This window comes from Lissotriton helveticus, chromosome 11, assembly GCF_964261635.1.
Source record: "Lissotriton helveticus chromosome 11, aLisHel1.1, whole genome shotgun sequence".
NCBI classification, from domain to species: domain Eukaryota; kingdom Metazoa; phylum Chordata; class Amphibia; order Caudata; family Salamandridae; genus Lissotriton; species Lissotriton helveticus.
Window position 1 is genome coordinate 190,170,822 of NC_136072.1, and position 23,086 is coordinate 190,193,907.

Consider the following 23,086-nt stretch of genomic DNA (forward strand, 5'->3'; position numbering starts at 1 on the left):
TTTCCTACATTTAGCCAGTTGTACTTTGTGTGTTTTTTAGAATTAATGTAGGGATCAGTACCACTTGTCTTCTTTAGATCCCTATAGATCCATTGTGTGTAGATTATTATAAAAACAAGATCTCCTAGCGAGTTTAGTCTCAAATGACAACTTTGCCTTGCTTGTGGTCTCCTTTTCTCATTCTGCTCATCATTTGCTGTTCATACTCGGACTAACTATAGGAAGGGACTCAAGCCACCTCGCACCCGGAGTACAACTAGAGGCTGTCAGCACACTCTAGAGCACAAATTCATGGTGTACTATGCCCGGCCAACAGGCAGCTAGTGTTCATATTAGGGTGGGACATTGTTGTGCCCGTAGACTCATCAATGTCTAAATGGTATCTTATCGGGGGTCTCACTCTATGCAGTGGGGGTGGATCAAAGCAGGGGGGTGGCAGTGGACTTTTGAGGTCTCATGGGTTCCTCTCGTCACCTCCCTTGCAGGCGATTTACAGGGAGTGTGTAGCCATCATCTGGTCCTGCTCCAGATGGGCGATGCAGGTCTTCATGAAATAATACCCTGCTCCTCCAGCCCCTCTTAGTGGCAGGGAAGGTGCAGAACTAGACCAATAATGCACCACCAAGGCCAGGCCGGGGAGGTTGCGTGGAATGCCTGGTCCTAGGAAGCCAGTGATATGCTTCAGGGCCTAGGATGGTAGCCGCCGCGCTCTGGGCATACCTGCGGCTTTCGTCTTCTCCACCCCACCAGTTTAGGCAAGGGGCAGCATCCTCTCAACAGCAGCGCTGAGCCGCACTATAGCTTCAGCCCACGCCACTCTGGCCCCAGGTAGGAGCGGCAGCTTAGTCCGCAGGGCTGCCAAGTCACTTACTTGGGCGCCACCATTTCGGCCAGTGCACGCCGGCCGGGAGATTATCGGAGTTTCTCCCATCAAAGTGCACTCTGGTGCTGCTCTCGCAGCACCGTTGTCGATACAGCGACAAATTTAATCAGGATGCAGGGATGGATTGACAAAATTCCAGCAGTGATGTCCAGATGATGCAAGATGTATGCGCTGGCACGAGAGCCTCACAAAGGTGTGGCCATCTTGGAGCCAGGCACTTTGGCACCCCCAACATAATTAATTACTATAAAAAGAAGTTAGATGTAAATGACATGCACTGTGTATGCGCACGATTATTTAGCTAAACGGATTCAAAGATGGCAGCATTTACCCATCAAACCAACATTATTGTAAAACAGGAAGGATATTGTCACTACATGGTATAATATTTAAATAGTGCTTATTTAAGATCATATCATACTTACAGTTATGTATCTAACAAAATGCCTGTCCACATTGTTATAAAATAGAGAGTAATTTGATAAGGAATTTGAGATCAACAATTAAGCAAAGACAAATTAGCTATATAGATCAACGCAAAGAAGAAAATATAAAAGGTTCTCTTCTAAAATTAATAGCAATATGCTTTGTGTTTTTGAGGATTGTAATTTGAAGAAACTAAGATGTATCTTCTGTAAACAGAGGAAAGCTCTAAGAAATGTGCATGAAAAGAACCCAGCAAAAGTGGAGAAAATACCACAGTCTATATTCTTATTCCATAGGGTCACAAAAACCTAAATAATCCAGGTAGGTCAATTATTGCTGGGATCAATTCATTCTTACATTCAATATCAGTTTATGTGGATGATTTACTGAATCCATGGGTTAAGCAATTAAATACTGATTTGTAGAACACCAGGGACTGCCTAAGGCATTTGAAATACAGTGTGATAATGTGAAGCCCTTCACACTGAATATGACCAGTTTTATATAGTTCCATTGCATACCAGCAAGAAGGAAATCGAATTGCTATGGTGAAGTTGTTACATAGATAACTTTTTAGACCACTGGAACGAAACAGTGGCGGTTCACCACTAGTTTCAGGCTGATTTACACAGAATTAAAGAGCATTTAAAATTCACTATTAACATTGGAAACCCGGGTTTCCATTACTTGGATGTTCAGGTGCAAATAGTGCTTAAAAAACTTTTTAGAACTTTCTATCTCAAACTGAATGACAAAAATACGTACTATCCATCAAGTTTCGACCTGTGCAGATTAATCAGCGGATATCCAACAGCCACCTATTAAGATAGAAAATATATAAAGCTACCGGAGAATGATTGTGGGCTGGTATGTTTTATATGAATAAGAGATGATACTGAAGGATTTAGAGTTATGTGGTAATAGGAAAATGTATTAAAATAAGTCATATTGAATTTTAGTAGGAATCAGAGGATTGTTCAAAGGTGATGTACAGAATCAAAAGCAAGGTTCTTTATGAGTGTCTTTAATATAGTTGTTTTAAAATAATTCCCTGTGTTTTCGAGCAATGATATAATCCTAAGTGTCTCTTTTCTCTTTTAAGGTACTATGGTTCTCACTTTGGCTTGGAATGACACAGCCAACATACTATGTGGTCTTCAGGACAATCATTTCACCGTTTGGTATTATCCCAACGTTGTTTATGTAGATAAGGACCTCTTGTTGAAAACAGTATTTGAAAAAGATGCAAGGTATTTTGCAATATTTCTCATAACCGTAGTGGTGTGGTGTGATGTAAATTGCACTAAAGATTCCTGTTCTTCATGTGTAATGCCCTAATTGTGAGTTTTCACGGTCTAATTTATTTCTTTATTTGGGAACACTATGTTGACTTGGATGTAAGCAGAAGACATAGTGCTGTGCATGTGCTTCGACAAGTGAAAATATTACAATGCTGAGGAAACACAGAACCCATTCGATATTATCAGCATTTTTTCTTTGTTTATAGATTTGTGGATTTAAGTTATGTACCATAGAAAAATAATAAGGTATTGAACACCTCAAAAAGCTAATTAGGTGTCTTTTTCATTTTGATACCATACGTTCATATTGTTACTAATGGCATGTATATGAAAGAAGACACAGAAAAATAAGAGGCAACCAGTATGTTAAAGATTATTGTTTTTAAGGGGTTAGAGTTTGTTGGGTGCATTCACAAGTCTGGGACTTTGTTGAAAATGTACTGGTAGAGCTATTGAATGTGAATAATGTATAATCAGCAGTGAAACTATGTATGTCACTCCTAGTTGTAAATTAAGTCAAGTTACTCTGAATGGGGGTGGTGAATAAGATTTATACATACATGAAATAACAACCCTCCATTTTTGTGACTGCAGTCACATAAATCAGTGATTCTTAGCCTTTTGATTTCTGTGGACTCCCACATAATCATTTCTTGAACCCGGTGGCTGCCACTGAATCATTATTTGAATCCGGAGACCACCACTGAGCCATTCGTGGAAGGAGAGGATCCCGGCCTAAGCATTTTCGATAAATTGTACCATAAAACAACAGACGGGGAATAATCATTGGCCATACTGTATTGTATTTGATGCCCTTGCACTGCTCCCACAAATCAATCTGAGGATACTAACTTAATTCTTAGCCTCTAATTTAAAATTCCTTCACATTTGCAGAAGTTTTTAACATTTTCAACTGTACATTTCTTTCTTTATATCCACTTTATTAATCTGTTAATATTATTTAATTTTCTAAGCATTCGCGGACCCACTGAATAGACTACGCGGACGTCCAGAGTTCCCCAGAGCACAGGTTAAGAACCTGTTTTAGGAGATTAAATACCTAAATTCCGGAAATAGCCATTATGTTCTTCTCTGCCTTGCTGCTCTGAGTGTGTGCACTCTTGTTGCTTTCTTTTGTCATGTTAGAAATGATGACGTGGTCCTTTATGACATTGGTACATCAATTGAGTTGTGTTTGTTTCCAGTGGCAAAGTTAGAGGTCGGGTTAAGGGTGCAGCATTCCCAAGTATTGGCAAGGCACCAGGACATTTGTACTCCAGTACTTCTAAAAATGCATTTGCAGGGCACTTCTTTAAGCACTTGGATGGTTCAATTCTTTGTTCATCATTTACATGGGCATACTTCAGGACCATATACTTGCACCTTCTACTATCAAATACCATTTGTGCCTAACATACTATAAATATTTCTAGCATGGAATGCAGGAAGTAAACAACGTGAAGTATTTCCCGCTCATATCTACAGTATCTATCCAATTCAGCACAAGCCTCATCACTATGTTATGTATGTGCTATTCTGCATTCGTGAATTGAAATTTGTAACAGATCTGTACAACAGGCCAGAATATACTCACAATTTCTTTTTGGGGTGCAAAAGTCCACTTGCTCAAAACCTGCCTCTATCAACTGTATCTACCTTCTCTTTTCTTTTGAAATCCAGCACCTGGGCACATCTGGCAACCGTATAGTACATCATTAAAAGAAAATCAGTAAATCGTGGTCCATGTGTGCTTCGGGAATGCCACATTTTCAATAATTAATACTAAACGTTATCAGATTTTAGCCAATGAATTTAAACCTGCGTACTATTTGCTCTTGGACATGGAGATTTTTCCTATAGAAAATGTCTTCAAGATAAATCTGCTAGCCTCCAGTGAAAGTCTATTGATTTATTGTTAGAAACCATTGCATCCAAATGGAGCAATCAGCAATGATCACTGCATATCTCGACTTTTTCAATACTCCTTGATTTCATATTGCAAATGGACTCATCATTGATGCTGAAACGTTGTAATGGCAATATAATGTATCCTTCTGTGAATTCATTTCTTCTTGACTATAAATACATACATATCCATTTATGGTATCCTGGATTATGAACTTTAGGTAAGCGAAAGGTAGGAGCTTCCATAAAGTTAGTAAACCAGTGCCTTGTAGAGGCTTAGTCTGGTAAATATGGCACAAAGCAATAGCCTTGATTTTAGAGAAACGCAAGTTAAGTATTTAGGCAACATTGAAACAACATTAGAGTAGAAAAATACAATTTCTAAAGCAATTTAGGCTGAAAACATCAAATGTGATTAGTAAAATGACACAAAAATTGTCAAAATTAAGAGCCCACAAATTTGAATGTTTAAAATGTAAATGTAAAAGTTTGAAGAAAGCCTGAAGTGAAGATATAAGACAAATTAAATTCAATGGTTCACCAAAATCACCAGGTTTGCAATCTGATTTAGATGAATTGCGGACATCAAAATGTTTCATGTTAGCAAGGCCGGGCACAGGGGCCAAATGGGTTAACTCAGAATTAGACATGTTGAGTGTCACTGAATGCACCTAATGGCTGAAGGCCATACACAGCAGGTTTTGCATGGGCTATGGATTGGGCACAGGTAATTGCCACAATTGATTTAATACTGAAACGATTTAATGGTATACCATTATTGAGAAACCATTTCATCTAAACAGTTTAAAAGAACTTTTCAGGATGAATGGTATTCACCATTTCATAGAATCCAATCAATAGGAAGTATTTTTTTTTAAATTGGTTACCGCATACTTATTTTTTAAGATGTAAATGACATGGTTGTAGGTCTTACTTTCAGGAAAAAATTTGTTTAAGGCATTTATTTCAATCCTTTATGCTAGGGGATGTTAATTCGGATTGATATATTTTATATTGTCAAACAATTACTTTGGATGGTTTAAATTAGTTGAACCCTCACCACTCTTAAATGCCATCCATCCCTGCCCCCTACAAATGCCTCTCCTAAACTTCAACATCCCTGAACCCTAAAAACCCTTTCTGCTCCTAAACTCTATCCATATCCTAACCTAAAACCCCCTCACTCCCACTAAACCCCACCCATTTATGAACTGTAAAAACCCCTTTATATGCCTAAACCCCACCTATCATTGATAACTTAAAATCCTGCACACCACTAAACTCCACTCATCCCTGAACCTTACATAACCCTCACCACTCCTGAAAACCATCCATTCATGAACCATAAAACCCCACACCACTCCTAAACCCCTGCATTCCTGACCCTTAAAAACCCTTTCTACATATAAGCTCCACCTATCCCTGAACCCTTAGTACCCAGCACCATCTTAAACTCCACCCATACCCAAACACTAAAAACCCTTCACAACCCCAAACCTCTACCCATCACTAAACCTGAAAATCACTCCCCTGCCCTAAACTCTACCCATCTGTACAAGCTTAAACAAAAACCTCAACATGCCACCCATCCCTGAACCCTTAAAATCCTAAAATACTCACCACCCTTAATCTCCACTCATCCATGAAGCCTGAAAACCTATCACCATCCTAAACTCCACCCATTGCGAAACCCCAACAACCCTAAAAACCACTCATCACCCCTAAACCTAACTCATTCCTGAATCCAAAAACCCCTCACTAATCTTCAATCAAGGATGTTTTTTGATGTTTCCTTTAAATCCTTTCCTTTAAAATGTTTAATTTAATTTTCAATATATTTGTAATTTCTAAAATGTGTCTTTCCTTAAAATTGATTTTCCATGGTTTAGTTTCCTCCAATGTGGTTTCTCAGGTTTTGTCTTTTCATTATTTCACATACTTGCCACATGTTAGGCCTTGCTACTGGCTCTGGCTGGGTGTGGTCTTCAGCTATATACCTGGACTTGGGCCTACAGTGGGTTGTGCTCAGGCTGGCTGCAGTCCAAGCCCTGAAGCCCACCCTCACTGTATGTGGCTGAAGATAAAATGATTTCACAAAATCACTTTTTGGATTTCTAGCAAAGGCAACAGCAATCTGTTAACTACAGGGTCTCTTACACACAGTGTGCAGCAACTGGCCACAATCTATGATCAGATTTTGTAATTACATTATTTTGTGATGATTGTCTTTTAAATAGTGAGAGCCATAGATGAAAGGTAATGCATGTCTGTGTGTAAAAACCTTTCTATTTATAATGGGGAAAAATGAAAGAAGCAGATAGGGTTCTGTGTTTTGGCCAGTGAATTTGGCTCTGAAAGGAGAATTAGGCAGCAGATGAAATGCAAAGTATTCAAGTAATATCTTTCAATTCAGTGCTTCACAACTATGACAGTACTGCTACAGCCTAGCTGTCTCTAGCTTCGGTTCCCTTATCTCCCTAGTTCTACTATTTGCTGCTGATTCCAGCTCTTTCTTCCTCCCTTCTGCCTTCATTATTTGTCATCTTACCTAGAGCCCTTCTTGCCTCTTCATTTTGCTCCATTAATCTCCTGCCTTTGCCACATTTCGCTAACATTTGGATGAAGCCGGCAAAATCAGTCTTCAAACTGTTGGCTGCTTCTGCATCACTGTTACTGCTGTCATCTAGATCTGATGTGTGGTGGGTACTACCTCAGAGTTCCAGCTGTCTCCACAAGTCACATCAATTGGCATTAAGGGTGCAAAACATTCATACCTAACATTTGAATTCAGTATTAGGAAGGGAAGCCCTCAACATGCCCCTTCCAATTACTGAATTGCAAAACCCTAATTGTTATTTGCCTATAAATTACCGAATTGCTATTTGGGCTTTGTGCATGCCAAAAAGCCTTTTTGTGTTCGCAAGCGGGCGATTCTGCGAATCGGCCCGTTTGCAACTGGCAATAAGTTTATTACATGTGGCCCTAAGTCCTAGAGTCCTGTAATGGCTCCCTGCAAAAACGTTCTCATGTTGCAGGCAGCCAATCAGACCGCTTGCTTTTGGGGGCGCCTGTCACCCATGAGAGTGAGTTGATATATATTGGTATTGCTTTAGGTCCGAATGATTTTGGTTTGCTGAAAGTAAAGAGAACTTCAAAAACGTACCTGTGAGTGAGACCCATTACTTCTCGTTGGTAAAGTTGTGTTGAATATAAAACGGCTAGGCTCTGCCATGGGGTACTTTCAAATTCAACATTATTGCCACAACTAGTTCTCAGCCTCTGCAGTTGCATCAGGCATTGCCACTCAAGAGTGAGCCTAGTAGATTAGTTTGCTTGTTCATTTAAAATTGCAAATACTTCAGCGATCTTATCTCAATAAGATTGTCAGTTGTGGCAGGACTATGCTCCATTCATTGAGAAGTTATCTTAGGTGGATAAATGTTAAGCTAGGTTCAGCCTGAAGAAAGGAGAGACGACATCCTCTACTACTATGTCTAAGTCACAAGGTACACTTGAATTTTAGCCTTTTTTTTATTGCATATTAGCACACTGAAATTGGTCTGAGTTACTTCCCACTTGAAGTTAGATGTATCTACTGTTAATACTTGGTGAGGGCTAAATGGCCAGATTTGGCTTAGTTTGTAAAACCATAGAATCTTAAGGATTACTTTCTTTTTCACATTACTTTATGTTAATAAACCTCTGTCTACCTAAAGAATAGAGTAGGATGTTTATGTTAACTAAGCATCTAAGACCTTTGGACACGCACCTTGTAGTGGTCCTGAAATATAGGCTGCCTCTTACTTACTGTAAATCTTTTACCATGTTGGTAGCCACATGGTGGAATAAATCCCAATGATTATGAGATATTACAGTTGTACACGTTCAGGCATACTGTAAAAATAATGCTGTTTCAAATTTCCTGTGGCGACTCAGAGTTATGATCCCTTGGTTGTCCTGAGTAGGGTTTTGGGCTATTTAAATCTAAAAATTGAAATAGCTGCCGAGTGCTACCAACACACAGAGGCAGGCACAAAGGAGGATGTTGCCTCTGCGTCTGTCAGTTGGGATAGTACACAGTCTAAAGACTACTGTACTCTTAGGCTGTTTGAGCAGAGCAATCCTAGATTATACTTTGTTTACACAATTTCCAAAGCAGATCATAAGAAAGTTGGAAAAAACATAGGCCTTCATTTTGATGTCAGTCGGAAAGCCTCCAACCTGTGGTCCGCCATATTACAATTACGGCGGTTGGAAGTGAAACCGGCCGGTCATTCCTGCTGGCTTCCAACAGGCTCAAGGAGCCCCTCGGCCAGTCTGAACCGGCACGTAATCCCTTAAGGATGTCTTTTCGGCCGTCGGTATTACGAAGTTGGTTTCCCACAGGCTTTTCATGTTCGGCTTTCTGACATGAAAAGTCTGTCGGAAAGTGATTTTGGGGGCGCCTAGCAGGGCCCCCTTGCAACAGGGGCCTCCAGTTGGGGTCACATATGGTGCCCCCTGTCAATGCCTGCACCAAGTGGCAGGCACCGTGTGATCCCTGCCATTGGTGCAATGATCAACAAAACTCCCATTTCTCTATGGGAGCTTGTGCTGTGGCTGGTTCCGACCGCAGAACAAACTCCCATGGAGAAATGGGAGTGTTCGACTGCACCATTTGTGGTCGCATCCTAATACTGCGGTCCTGACCGCCGACCGGAGGTCGGTCGGTCTCGATTCTGCTACGGTGTCCGCCCGACATCATAATGAGGCCCATAGTGTTTCTACAAGGTTTGGGGCAGATTCTGGGCTTTTTGGCGATTCACAAGGAATCCCAGGAGTATTCCTAGAAATGTACTGCCGTCATATATTTCAAGGAGTACTCCAACTGGGAAAAACTTACTCAAGGGGATTTACTGCTGGGTGGAAAATGTATTTGAGTACAGCACATGGACATGTCAATTATTGTATTTCTTTACAATGAGAAGATTTTTATTTGTAGACAAACCCCTTCCACTGCGCCCCCAAGAAAACAAAGGCTTTTCCGGTCACTTCTCTGCCCTTAAAAGGAACTTACTCTGGCCTTTTACAGGAGTAGATTTACGTTTGTTTCAGTGCAACAAATCGCTTGCAAAATGTTTGTAAATACCTAAAGGCATGCAAAGTTTTGGTCGTTTACTCAATTTTGTATAGCCACCTTCCCTGTAAAATCTGATTTCCTCGTCTCTAACTATATATCTAAATTCACAAAAGGGGGAAGTACCCTATACTGACGGATGTTCCAATACCATGAGTGCTCAGTTCTCTTTGAACATTTCAGTAATCCTCATTCCGTAGATCAGCATGGAATTGCAAATTATTTTTATTGTAAATATAATTTAAGGTAGAATACCCGAAACGTTTTATATTGTGTTCCTATGTACTTCTATGGTATTTACTATGCTTTTGTTTATTTTACTTACTTAATAATTTTGTCTGTTACCTTTAAGTTTAAACAGTGCTTAACATTTGATTTACATTTGTGTGATCTGCTTTGTATGTTTTAAACAGTGAGTTTGGCAAAAATCCTCAGATTGTGAGTTTTGTGGGAAACCGAGTGACAGTAAGGAGAGCTGATGGTTCACTTGTGCATACTAACATATCACCGTATCCTGCTATTCTACATGAGTATGTTACCAGTTCCAAATGGGAAGATGCTGTCAGACTATGCCGGTTTGTAAAGGTAAGTTGAGAAAATAAATGTCATTGTAATGAAAATGAAGACTTAGGTGCCCATGATCTTTATTTTTAAGTTTGTTCAAGGATTTCCATTATAATTTTATAAATGCATACTATTTTATTTTTTATAACATGTTCACTTTGTTCTTTACATGAGACCACTTAATTCCTATTGGGCAAGTAACATCAGTCATGGGTCCCATTTTCATCATGAGATATACGGAAACCCTGCAGATATGTTAACTCGCTACCGGAGATTTTACAGGTAAAATCTCCCAGTGACTGTCCATTTCCAAATGAGGAACTACCAGGGAAATCGGACCCAGGATGACCAATTTTCCCAGTAATTTCTCATTTCCTAATGGACTTTTAATCTAGCTATAAATGAGACGGATTTTCACCCCCCCCCCCAGAGGTACTGGTACCCATGGTTTGGAAACTCCAGGTTTGGGGAAGTACTTGTCCATTTTAGGACCCTGGTAATGAAGGCCATAGTGTGATAGGAGTGAGTAATAGGCAGAGAGAAAGAGAAAGAAAAAGAACACACCTGACTCAAAGTCAAATAAGTTTAAATCCTTCTTCCACAAAACTAGTTTTTCTAATCGATTCTTCTAGCAGCAAAAAATATCCCCAGGATTCAGACTGGATCTGGAGATTTTTTCAGCAGTGCTCCCCCTGCGTGGGAAGGTTGTGGTATAAAAGCACCACCCCTACGCACTGACATCCGTTTTTTCTTTCCACAACCTTTGATGCAGATCCAGAGCTCTGTTCGAAACTTTCTAAGCTTTCTAACTACCCCCAAATTATCAAACCGGTGCCAAGGAAGATGTTTCCCTGAAAATGAGAAGACACAAGCCATTAGTTACTGCAGGAAACTGAGGTTGGTGTCAGACCCGCATAATGTGTGGATATTGTATTGGGGCTCTGGTCACCGCTTAAAGTTGCGTTCAAAAGAGCGCCCTCGTGCACCTGTAGGCGATCAGACAGCGGGGAGGTGAAGCTGTAGGTTGCTCAGCACAAGAAGAGGTCGCTGCTTGAAACAGGTCCTTCTTCCACTCCAAGTAGTACCTTTGCCATTCTCGATCACAGTCACAAGGTTGATACTGTGCAAAATCCTATTTGAAGTTTTACTGAGAGTCGAAATTGAAAACACAGTATAAGCACAATAAAAGTCAAGCAGGAAATCTGATAGAGACTACTAGCCGCAGATTCCTTAATGTAGAATTATCCCCAGGCGTGAGACTGGATCCGGAAAACTTTTCTGCCGCAGCATCCCTGCGTGCCTGGGGGACGGCACTACTTGACTCTGCCCTGACGTCATCCGCATTCGTGACATCAGCGAGGATACAAAAGTCCCACCCTGGCGCGCCTACGTCAGTTTTTTCTCTTTTCCCGCAGGCAACGCGGATCCGGATTGTGCCCTGGCCTGGAAAATTAAAACACGCATTACGGAGCACAAGTCTAACATTCGCACACGTAACATGAAGTCATCAGTCGGGACCCACTTTCTGGAAGAACATCATAATATATCACAATTAAAATTCCTGGTCTTGGAATGCATTGAGAAGAAGGAAGGGATAGACAACAACAAATATTTATTACAACGTGAAAATGTTTGGACACAAAAAATGAGTTCCAGCAGACCGAATGGTCTCAATGACCGCATAGAACTGGCATGTTATCTGGAATTACACTTCATAGCTGGTGATCGCTATGTATGTTGCCTGCAATCTTGGCCACCTATTTGGTGTACACTGTATTATTTACATTCATCGTGTGAATTGTAATCATAATGCACCTGAGCAGCTTGTATGTTGGCATAGTGTATAACATGATCCACGCATACTGGATTCGCACCATTCATGATTTTTCACCCTTCTTTTTACATTATATACACCTGGTGTTTCTAATTACATGATGCTTGTTTTTAACACTTCGTTTTTCAACATCTAGTTTTTTGCGTTTTTTCACTTCCGATCGAGGCATTTAACACGTTGTATTGTACGCGCATAGCAGGCATTTGAAGAGAACAGGGACGGCAGCTGTCTTTACGCAGCAGCCGTGGTAGAGTCTGTTGTTTGGTTCTATTATGGGAGACGGCTCACGTGATCAAATATGCAGCGTCCAATCGCGTGCACTTCACTTTTGGAACACGGAAGTGCCTGGAGCGTTCTTCTTAGATCGGAGAGATTTTGTTGACTTGATCGGAGGATTTACGTTACGAGTAAGGTTAGCCCGTATTTTGATACATTTTGAACACCAGCATACAACAGGGCAGGCTTGTTATAGGATTGACAATGATGTTCACTTTTGACTTGTTCCTTATCTTTAGACTCGCGGGCACGAACAGTTGAAAAGACATGTAAGTTTGGATTTACGAGTTCGCATTGATTGCCGGGTCACATTGGTATTACACACACTGCTTGGGCACTTTTTAAGAGGTTGCACTAGGAGACATTAATTTCACGACATATTTTACCATGGTTTATAAAGCTTGCTCAAGTAGCTGACTGTACAGATGACCTTTTTCAACACATGATGGATATATGTTTATGGTATTCTTTTTCTGAATTAACAGTGATGCTCCCTGAGGGAGGGTGTTTTTAGCCCGAAATGCATAGGAGTGAAAAAAGCAGCAATGTCATAGTAGAATGATGATCAATAAGAAAATGGAATGAGAAATGAATTTCATTAACCAAAATGATGAATCAATTGAAAAAGAATAAAAGAAAGAGTGAATAAATGCATTGAACTGTGTGGAGTCCTCAGTTTTTCTTGGAGGAACCAGAACTAGAGTGCCCATGGGGATGCAACTAATGGGTCATTAGTAGCACATCTTGCTAGTGCTCTTCAGCTTGGGGCTTGTGACTCATCCCCTGTTGCGGTGTCTGTGCTATTTTTCCCTGTCCCCGTGACTGTTCCCCTGCTGGGGGGTCTTGTGCTCGTCTGAGCTGGAGAGGTCTTCTAGCAGGCCCTCCTCCCCTTTGGGTATGGCTAGGTTATCTATTCCATGTTAAGGAATCTGCGGCTAGTAGTCTCTATCAGATGTACGAGTTACTTACCCTCGGTAACGATGTATCTGGTAGAGACGATTCTAGCCGCAGATTCCTTCATGACCCACCCTTCCTCCCCGTTTCTGCGAGGACCCTTCTCGGTCTTCTGCACTCGTCTGCTTCAGGACGGCGTTCCTCTGCGAGTGCCTTTTTCTTACTCCCGCCCTAGGAGGATGCTCTCCTAGTTGTTTTTGTTGTTGCTCCATTCCTTCTTTCTGGTTATTGGGTGACGAATGCCTGGGTGCTTCGGTGCCCATGCATTTGGTCTCCAATGTAGGGTTCGTTTGTGCCCTGTTTCCTTGTGTTGCTTGCACTTCTGACTCTTACAGTCCTCGGCGTTGGGGTCCCCTGGCTGGTCTCGACCCTTGGTTCTTTTAGGGGATCCCCCTGCTGGTGTTGTTGGGGGATGAATTGTCATTGCTCTTCCATTCTGGCCTTGGACCCCTTCTTGGCTCCGGGCAGTGGTTGCAGACTTCTTCGTCTGCTGTGCCCTTTTTCACATGCTTTCTGCCTCCAGAGAGGCTGTTCTATTGGTTGCAGGGTTGCTTGCAGTAGCTGCGCTCTATTCTTTCATTCCTTGACTTGGTGCCTTAGTGCCTGGCACTATTCTGAATGGTGCTGTTCCTCACCTTCTGTATAGTTGGGTTTTCGCACACTGTTCCAGTATTCTCGCAGTTTTGTTTGTGATAGCTCTGCGTTGTGGCGCGAAAAAGTTCTCAGAAGAAAAGTGACGTAGGCGCGCCGGGTTGGAACTTATGTATCCTCGCTGACGTCACGAACGCGGACGTCGTCAGGGCGGAGTCACATTGTGCCGTCCCCCCGGCGCACAGGGATGCTGTGGCAGAAACGTTTTCCGGATCCAGTCTCACGTCTGGGGATAATTCTACGCTAAGGAATCTGCGGCTAGAATCGTCTCTACCAGATACATCGTTACCGAAGGTAAGTAACTCGTACGTCTGGTGAGAAGTCTTAAGGGCGACACTCGAATTACCCTGCAACTTCTGAGCCGGTCAGGTATTTGGGCCTGGCACACCCCGCATTTCCTGGCTAGTTGTGGCCCTCAAGGAAGACATTCAGCAAAATTTCCAGACACTACCTGCTGCCTCTGTAATGCCTTTGGACCCCAAGGAGCTGCAGGGGCCTCCAGTTGGACTTTGACTCTATGGGCCCGCCTCAGATGCTGACTGTATCATCTTATCAGGCCCATACCAAAGCGGGTCAAACTTTTTACTTCAGCTCCGGGGGACACAGCTGTTCATTCTGTCCTGGCACTGCTTCTGACTCTGCCAGTAACGGATCCAATGATGGCACCGGTGTCTGACTTTAACCAGCGTCGTCCCGCACCAAGCCTATATTGCGCTATGAAATAATGAAGTCACAAACAATGGTTATACAGTCACACCTTCAGCCTTGGGATCTTCTTTCACACAATATTATAAAGTTTGAAAAGCCTATTCTGCTCTGACTCCGATATGTTCATATCATACCTATGGTACTGTATGACACTGATAATGACAAGTAGGTAGACAATCTGCCTCCCCTTCATTACACTAGCGAAGGACTTTACTTAGACTTGCAAAATGCCAGTGGTATACCTTGCCAGAGAGGGTTGCCTTGCCATTGCTGTCCAGATCTGGCACGAGACAACTCTAGACCTTATGTGGTGGTAGACAAGTTCCAATCTAACCTTCATAACGGATGTGTCATTACTGGGTTGGAAAGCCATCTGGTGGATGTGGCCATCAGGTCCCCTTTTATCTCCAGCAGAGACAACCTTTTGGCGTTGCGGGCATTCAGTCTGTTCCTGAAAGTTTGCCTTCCGCCCATCAAGGGAAAACTGGTGACTGTGGCCTTTTGTGGTTTGTATATTGTCTCAACCCTCTCCAGGCAAAACTTTCTAATGCCTTTTTGTAGGAAGGTAGATCCTTCTAGTATGGTTACCCCCTACTTTTTGCCTTGTGTCAGTGTGGTTTTTAACTAGTCTGAGTGGGATGCTGCTATTCAGGACCCCAGGCACTGTGGTTCCTCCATAAATTTGACTTGGTAACTATGTTTGTACCTCCACAATTTGCTACTGGTGTACCCCTATAGTTCCCGAGTATATGGTACTGAGGTACCCAGGACATAGGTACACCAGGGGTCTCTCAGGGGCTGAAGCATGATTTGTGCCACCCCTGAGACCACTCAAACTGTGACCACAGGCCTGCCATTGCAGCCTGTGTAAGCTGGTGCTAGCACCACTTACAACAGATAAAATATTTCTTATATCTGAGGTCACTACACTTAAGACCTATAAGTCACCCCTAGGCAGGCCTTTCAATTCTGGAGGCAGGATGCTGGGTTATAAGTGTGTGGGTGCCCCTGCATGAGCAGGACACCCCTACAAACCCCGGAGTCGATTCTCCAGGCTTTGTAAGTGCGATCAGCCATTTTGATACATATAGTGGCCATCCGTCACTATGCGATGGCTAACTATATAGTAGCTGTGCCGAACCTGGGCATGTCTGGTATCAAACAAGTTGCAATCATACCCCAACACCGTTACTGGTGTTGGAGGTATGATTCTATGCACTGGGGGGGCTCCTCTGGGAAGCCCCCTGTACTCCCGATATCAGCCTTTCAGGGTCTGCTAGCAAGCTAGTGCTGCTTCCGACCACAGACACAATTCTGCTCTCCTTCTGCTAAGCTGAGCTCCAGCAATGGAAGGTAGAGCAATAGGTTTCCTGTCACAGGGAGGTGTGAGCACCTCCCAGACAGTACTTAGTGTATTGGGCTGAGGTGGGGACACTTGCCAGCACCACCAGCCTGCTTTGAAGGGCACATTTGGTACCCTCCTTGCATACTCCAGGTGGAATCAGTTCTGGGAGTCCTTGGTACCCAAACCGGACAAAGGACATGGGAATATCCTCCCCTCTGTCCAGCCCCTTCTCTGGGAGGGCCCCTGAGTCGTCCTAACCCCTTTCTTACGGTATAAATGGGATTACCTCTGTGTGGGTCCTCCGTTTAGCATGGAACAAGACTCAAGTTTGAAACCACGTCACCCTTCGACCGTTTGGACTTTGCTAGTCTTCGCCTGGAACCGAGACTTCAACAATGAAGACTCCTGGTGCTCCTGGTTTCACTGTTCTGCAAGTCTTCTTTATTGTCTGTGTTTCTTCTAGGATCTTCAACAGACCTGTGGGCATCAAGGACACCCGAACTAATCTCCCTTTGAGTGAAAGAGTCACTCCCCTGCATCTGCAAGTACCGCAACAAAGCTGACCGGTCTGCTGCTTCTGACTTCCCACGGACTACGAAAGGCTCAGGAACACCGGTGGTGGTTCTTCAACTCCCTAGAGGCCTGACCTGTCCTCTCTGCAATTTTGAGGCCAATATTCCTCGTCTGAACCGCTGGGGCGAACCCCCCTGTGCACCGCGCTGACTTGCCTTTGCCAAGGCTTGTTGGCTGTGCACTCCAGAGATCTTCGGGCTACAAGAAGCTCCAGTCATCAGCATCTCTTCCCGCCAAGATATTCGTCCTCACCCTATCCTCTGCACCATGGGCCTTCATCTTTGGTGAGCTGCTCGAGGTCCTCTTGCGACTCTTGGTTCAGTGGGTTCCCATGCTTGCCGCATGCTCTGTCTTTCCTGCACTTGGTGAGTCCCTTGGACCTTGTGACCCAACATTGCTCCTTCATCGTTTTTCACACCTGTTGTACCTGCCCAGGCTTGTTGGTGCTCCACCCAGGCACCGAGCCCCCCCCCCCCCCCTTCCCTCCCCCGCGGTTCTTGACTTCCAACGTGGGACAGCTTGTGCATGGTTCCTGGTCCCCCTAGTGTTGCCTGGTCCACACAACTGCAGCGACAAGGTCACCCTCATCACTTCTCTATCTTCCGAAATCGGTGAGCATTGCTCTTCTGTACCTCCTGGTCACCTCTGAGTTGCTTAGACTCTGTCCTCTATGTTTGCAGGTTCTTCTCTTCAAGAATCAACCCTTGGATTTCACCGGACTCTTGCACTGTCTTCGCCAGTGGCATCTTTACTGATGTCCTCCATTGTGGTCTATGGCAGTTTCTAGTGGGCACAGTTAAGGGTTATTTGGTGGCCCTTTCCGTTTTTTAATGCATGCCTGATCAACTGTCTCTTTAAATCTCTGGTTGCCATTTGTCTTGCCTCAGTGGAACTTAAATCTAGTCCTGATGTCCCTTGGTGCACGCCATCCGAATCTTCACACAATTACTCACTACGGCTTCTGCCACTTAGAGACAGTTTTTCGTATCTCCATCATGTCTGTGTGCTGTGTGAGTGAAATAAACCACTGTGCAGCATCACATCACCAGTTTCTTCCAAGACCAATTTGTGCTGAGGACCTGGGCTGCCTTACTGTCAAAGATGGTGTCACTTTTAATTGTTGGTTATTGAGTGCCTTGCTGACATTCTTTGCTCAGCGATGCTGGAAAGATGAAGAGAGGCTTCATTGGCGTAGCTCTGAGAGAACTTTGAGTTTCTAACTTGACTGTATAGAGACTATTCTGTGGATGATCAGATGTTTTGAGATTCACTGGGACCAAATACAGGAAAAGTGGTACAGAAATGGACTCTGTCAGAGTGGATACGCCTGTGCATTAAAATCTGCTATGTTCTGGCTAAGAGGGAACCCATAGAAGACATGTGAGCTCTTCACACCAGGGCCTCAGGCCCCACAATGGCATAGCAAGGGAGAGTGTGTTGATTCAGAATGTCTGTGAGGCTGCGACATTGGCTTCAGTGCACAAGTTCATGAAACAGTACTATCTTGATAGTCTGGTCTGACAGGGGGACCATTTTGCCTTCTCAGTCCTGTTAGTCATCTTAATTGAGTCCACTTCTCAGACCACCTTCCTTTGAGACGTACTGCTGTAGTATGTGTTCAACAAGTAAAGAGTCTATTGCTAGAATTATCAATCAGAAGAGAAAGTTACTTGCCTTCAGTAATGGTCTTTCTTGAGGATAGTCTAACTGCAGATTCCTCACTCCTTTCCACGTCTCCATTATGTGGAATGGAGTTCTGAACATGATAATAAGGTACCAAGCTAGATTTTGTCTCACTGTCACCTGCAGTTTGTTCCAATCTGATGGCGTGGAAGGATTAAAATGAAGAAACTGACATCAGGGTCCAGGCGATGTGCTTAATTGCGTCTTGCTCCGTCATTTCTGGGGCAATATGAAGTCACTCTGGAGCCATTCATCAAAAACGTGTGGCACACAGACAGCACTGCTAAAAATACTCCAGATCCAGTCTAAAATCTGGCAGTACTCTAAAGTTGAGGAATCTGTGGTTAGATAGTGTATCCATCAGAAAGAACATTTGCAAAGGAAAGTAACTTAGGTTCTTTTTATGATTTAAATGAGAAGTACTACATCACAAACGTGATGGATTTCCTGTCCGCCTTATTACAAGTTAATTTGAATATAATGTACTTGTAATAAGGCCGGGTGGTTATCCATTACGTTTGTGACCGAATACCCATCCACCACACACTAAATCATGCCCTTATTCTTTTGTGTTGGTTTCCATAGTTATAGTAATGTTGCATGAAATTGTAGACGTGAGGCCTGCTAATTTCTGTGTGTGAAACATATACAGATAATTGCCTTGTCATAGATACTCAATATTTGTGTTAAGGCGCTCTTGCATTTTTGGGCAGTTGATCTGTATGCCTCACCTACAGAGTAGCCCTTCTCAACCCACACAGCTACACACACACACAGTTATACACACAAACACTCTCTCTCTCTATCTATCTCTCTCCCCCCCACGAGTATTTTAGCAGTTCCTTTAATAATTGGTGAAGGCCTGATGGCATAGACATGTGAAACTTGTCTGTGCATTACATTCTGAACCCCTCGGTGGCCTGGAAAGTCTTGGATGTTCTATTATGCACATAAGCACAAGCCACAAACATTTTTCTTTGAGTAAGTAACCTGTTCTTTACTCCTGAGTTTGCAAAACTCCTACCTACTAGCAGGCTCCTACCTACTAGCATCTGAAATTTGTATGAATGTGGCCCACGGACCCTATAACAGTACCATATAGCCACACAGCGGTCATCCAGCGCCATACCACACCTAACCAAATGCAATCCCAAGGATGACACAGTTGAACAGCAAGTCGCTGCAGACAGACCTAAGGGTCATCTCACTTAATGTGAAAGGTCTTAACCATCCAGTGAAAAGAAAAAAAACACTAGACTACCTTGCCAAGACGAAAGGAGACATAATACTATTGCAACAGACAAAACTATCCACAGAGGAAGCAGACAAACTCAGAGCCAGATGGATAGGCCGAGTCACCTGCTCACCAGCAGTAGGGAAAAAAAGAGGAGTCATCACACTAGTCAGTAGCAAATCCAACATAACCATAGAGAAGGTACAGCAAGACGAGGAAGGCAGAGTACTAATCATGCAGATGAAAAGAGGAGAGGAGACGATCCTAGTGGCAAACATCTATGCACCCAACACAGACGACGCCTCTTTCTGGGAGAAAGTAACCAAGGACCTTGAGAATAGCGCCTCACACAGTGTGATGGTAGTGGCAGGGGATTTCAACATGACATTAGACCAAACGCTAGACAGACAGGCCAAAAACAAGACACGGATGCCGACATCGCACAAAACACTAAAGAACATGTGCAACAAACTTGACCTAGCAGACCCATGGCGCCTACAACACCCAGACACAAGAGATTACACCTTCTACTCCCACCCACACAACTCCTACAGCAGAATAGACTATATCCTCATATCCTCAACCCACACCCACCTAACCAAACACACAGACATCGCAGCTAGAACAATATCAGACCACGCTTGCATCAGCCTACACCTAGCAGGTAGACACAATGAGCATCTAACACGCCGATGGCAACTTAACCTCACAACCCTAGCTAAGCAAGAGGACAGAGCCAAGATTCAGACTGCCATCACAGAATACATTGCAGTGAATGACACACCAGATATAGACCCAGGCACGTTGTGGGAAGCACTAAAAGCAACCATCAGAGGAGTACTAATGGAAATAAAAGGGAGAAGAGACAGAGAGACAAGAGCACAGCTAGCACAGTTGGAAAAATACATCAAAAGGCTAGAGACAGAGCACATAAGCGACATCCACAACCAAAACACACTAACAGAACTCACAAAAAAGAAATATGAATTCATTAGAGTACTCAGCGAACGCGCAGGCCTCTGGATAAAAAAGTACAAAGGGATCAATCTGTGTGCAGCAAATAGAGCAGGTAAATCACTGGCAGCATACCTCAAGCGCAAGCAGAGACAACACAACATCGCATCAATCACAGACACCGCAGGCAAATCACACACCAGACACGTAGACATTGTTAGCACCTTCAGGGAATTCTATATGGGACTGTACAATAAAGATGAGGGACTCGAAACAAAGCGTACAAAGTCCTACCTAGAGAGCCTGAAGTTGCCAAAAATCACAGATGAAGAAGCAAGAGCCTTAGGTCAAGACATCAAGCCGCTAGAAGTTAGGACAGCCATCAAAGGGCTAAAAGATAACAAGGCCCCAGGCCCAGATGGCTACACAGCACCTTTCTACAAGTCATTCCAAGAGCAACTAGTCCCTACCCTAACGAAAGCCTTTAACCACTGCGGTATGGTTGGGGAAGTGACCACAACAATGGCACAAGCCAACATTATAGTTATTCCGAAAGAAGATAAAGACCCGCAATGGCCAAAGAATTACCGACCTATATCACTCATTAACCTTGACTGCAAACTATTAGCTACTAGGCTGTGCAGCTTGCTCCCACAACTGATAAACAACACACAAGTAGGATACATGAAAGGCAGATTGTCTAGCGACAACACCAGACTCCTGTGCCAAGTCATAGAACACTGCTCACACGCACAAAAACCAGCAGTAACAATTGCACTTGACGCAGAAAAGGCCTTTGACAGGGTGTCTTGGCACTTCCTAAAAGAGTGCCTGCAAGCATACAACCTGGGAGATACGTATGCCAGAAGAGTCATGGCCATGTACAAAAACCCAAAAGCACAGATTGCCATTAACGGCACAACCTCAGCCCCATTCGACCTCCAAAGAGAAACTAGACAAGGATGTCTGCTATCCCCACTACTATTCTTACTAGTACTAGAACCCCTGATCAAAGATATTCTCACAAACGAGAACATAGCAGGCATCTCCATCAACAAAACCACGGTCAAACTGGCGGCATACGCAGGCGACCTACTGATAGTTACAGAAGACCCAACAGTGTCCATACCCGCACTCATGTGCACCATCGACACCTACGCTTCCCACTCAGGGTACAAACTAAATAGAAACAAGTCAGAGTGTATGCCCATGAATGTACACACGACCAAAGAAGTACTAGGGGACTCTGGGCTGGTATGGCAAACAAAATCGATCAAATACTTAGGAATAAACTTTGGCAAGGACTTAAGGACAACCCTAGACCAAAACGAAAAGAGAACACTGACAAAGATGAGAGACTTGCTGGAAAAATGGTCACCCAAATTCATCACCTGGTGGGGAAGAATAGAAACAGTCAAAATGATGGCCACACCTATAGTTAACTACCTAGCCAGTATGCTCCCCCTAGCTCTAACCGACGACTTCCATAAAAAAATAGACCAAGCACTGAACAAATTCATCTGGAGGGACAAAAAACCTAGAATTGCCCTCCAAAAACTTAGACTAAGGAAAGAACTAGGAGGCCTTAACGTGGCAAATCTAAAATCATTTCAGACAGCCTACATAGCCAGACAAGGGTTGCACTGGGTATCCTAAAACCAGAAATACATACCAACGTGGCTGGCCCTGGAAAAATCCATCCTAGACAACTCAGACCCCCTAACCCTCCTCATAGCCAATAAACAGTCACTGAAAGGGAACCCAATATTCAAGATAACAAGAAGTGCCCTCCTTAAGGTAGATCAGAAACTATAGGTAAGCCTAAAAAACTCGAAATGTGTGGCACTATGGGCTAACCCGAAAATAAAGTTCAGGGGGAAGCCCTTGGATATAAACACGTGGAGCACGCTAGGCCTCTCACATCCAGCACACCTAGAAGAGGAAGGCAAACCGCTCACTTTTAACACCATAAAGGGCAGGTTCGGCCTTCCAGAGGCGGAACTATACAACTTCCTGACCATCAAAACAGCGATCACAAAAGCGAACCTAAGCAGCCTCACCCCATCGATCTTCCAACTCATGGAAAACCTAAACAAAACAGGGCACCACATATCACACCTATATAAACTTCTCCGCCCAAAGACCTCAAACTCAATGATAAAAATAAACACTACTGGGAAAACCAGATAGGCCGCACTCATACAGAGAAAGAAATGTCGACCATGTGGGTCTCCCCCACGCAAAACATAATCTAGCGCAAACCAAATTTTGGTTAATAGACCAAGCACACTGGACCCCAGCAAAGCTAGCGAAATTGAGCCTAAGAGAGAATAGCAAGTGCTGGAACTGCAACAAAGCAACAGGGGACTTAGTCCATCTAATCTTCCACTGCTGCAAGGTCAGAAAATTCTGGGACAAAGTGTTTGACTTCACCAACCAGACACTAGGCTGCACCCTCAAGCGGGAGTTCTGCACCCTAACAACAGCACACATCAACACCGACATCAACACACAACAAGACAGAAACCCTCTAGATTTCCTCCTAACTGGTGCCACAAAGATCATACTAGTCAAATGGAAAAACACCTCCAAGGCCAACTTTAAAGGATGGATAAATTGGGTTATATTCCTAAGAGGCGCCGACAAAACAGCGCTAAGATACACACCCTGGAAGAAACC

At 43.4% G+C, this 23,086-nt stretch overlaps 1 protein-coding gene across 2 annotated transcripts in view; it reads left to right on the top strand.

Annotated features, from left to right (window-relative positions):
• The window catches only part of IFT80 (intraflagellar transport 80), a 326,686-nt gene that overhangs the window by 294,368 nt on the left and 9,232 nt on the right, over window positions 1-23,086 (top strand). For both annotated transcript variants that reach the window (XM_078666860.1, XM_078666859.1), the window contains exons 15-16: window positions 2,412-2,559; window positions 10,045-10,216. In XM_078666860.1, coding sequence (XP_078522986.1) covers window positions 2,412-2,559; window positions 10,045-10,216 — 320 coding nt within the window. The remainder of the gene's footprint in view (window positions 1-2,411; window positions 2,560-10,044; window positions 10,217-23,086) is intronic.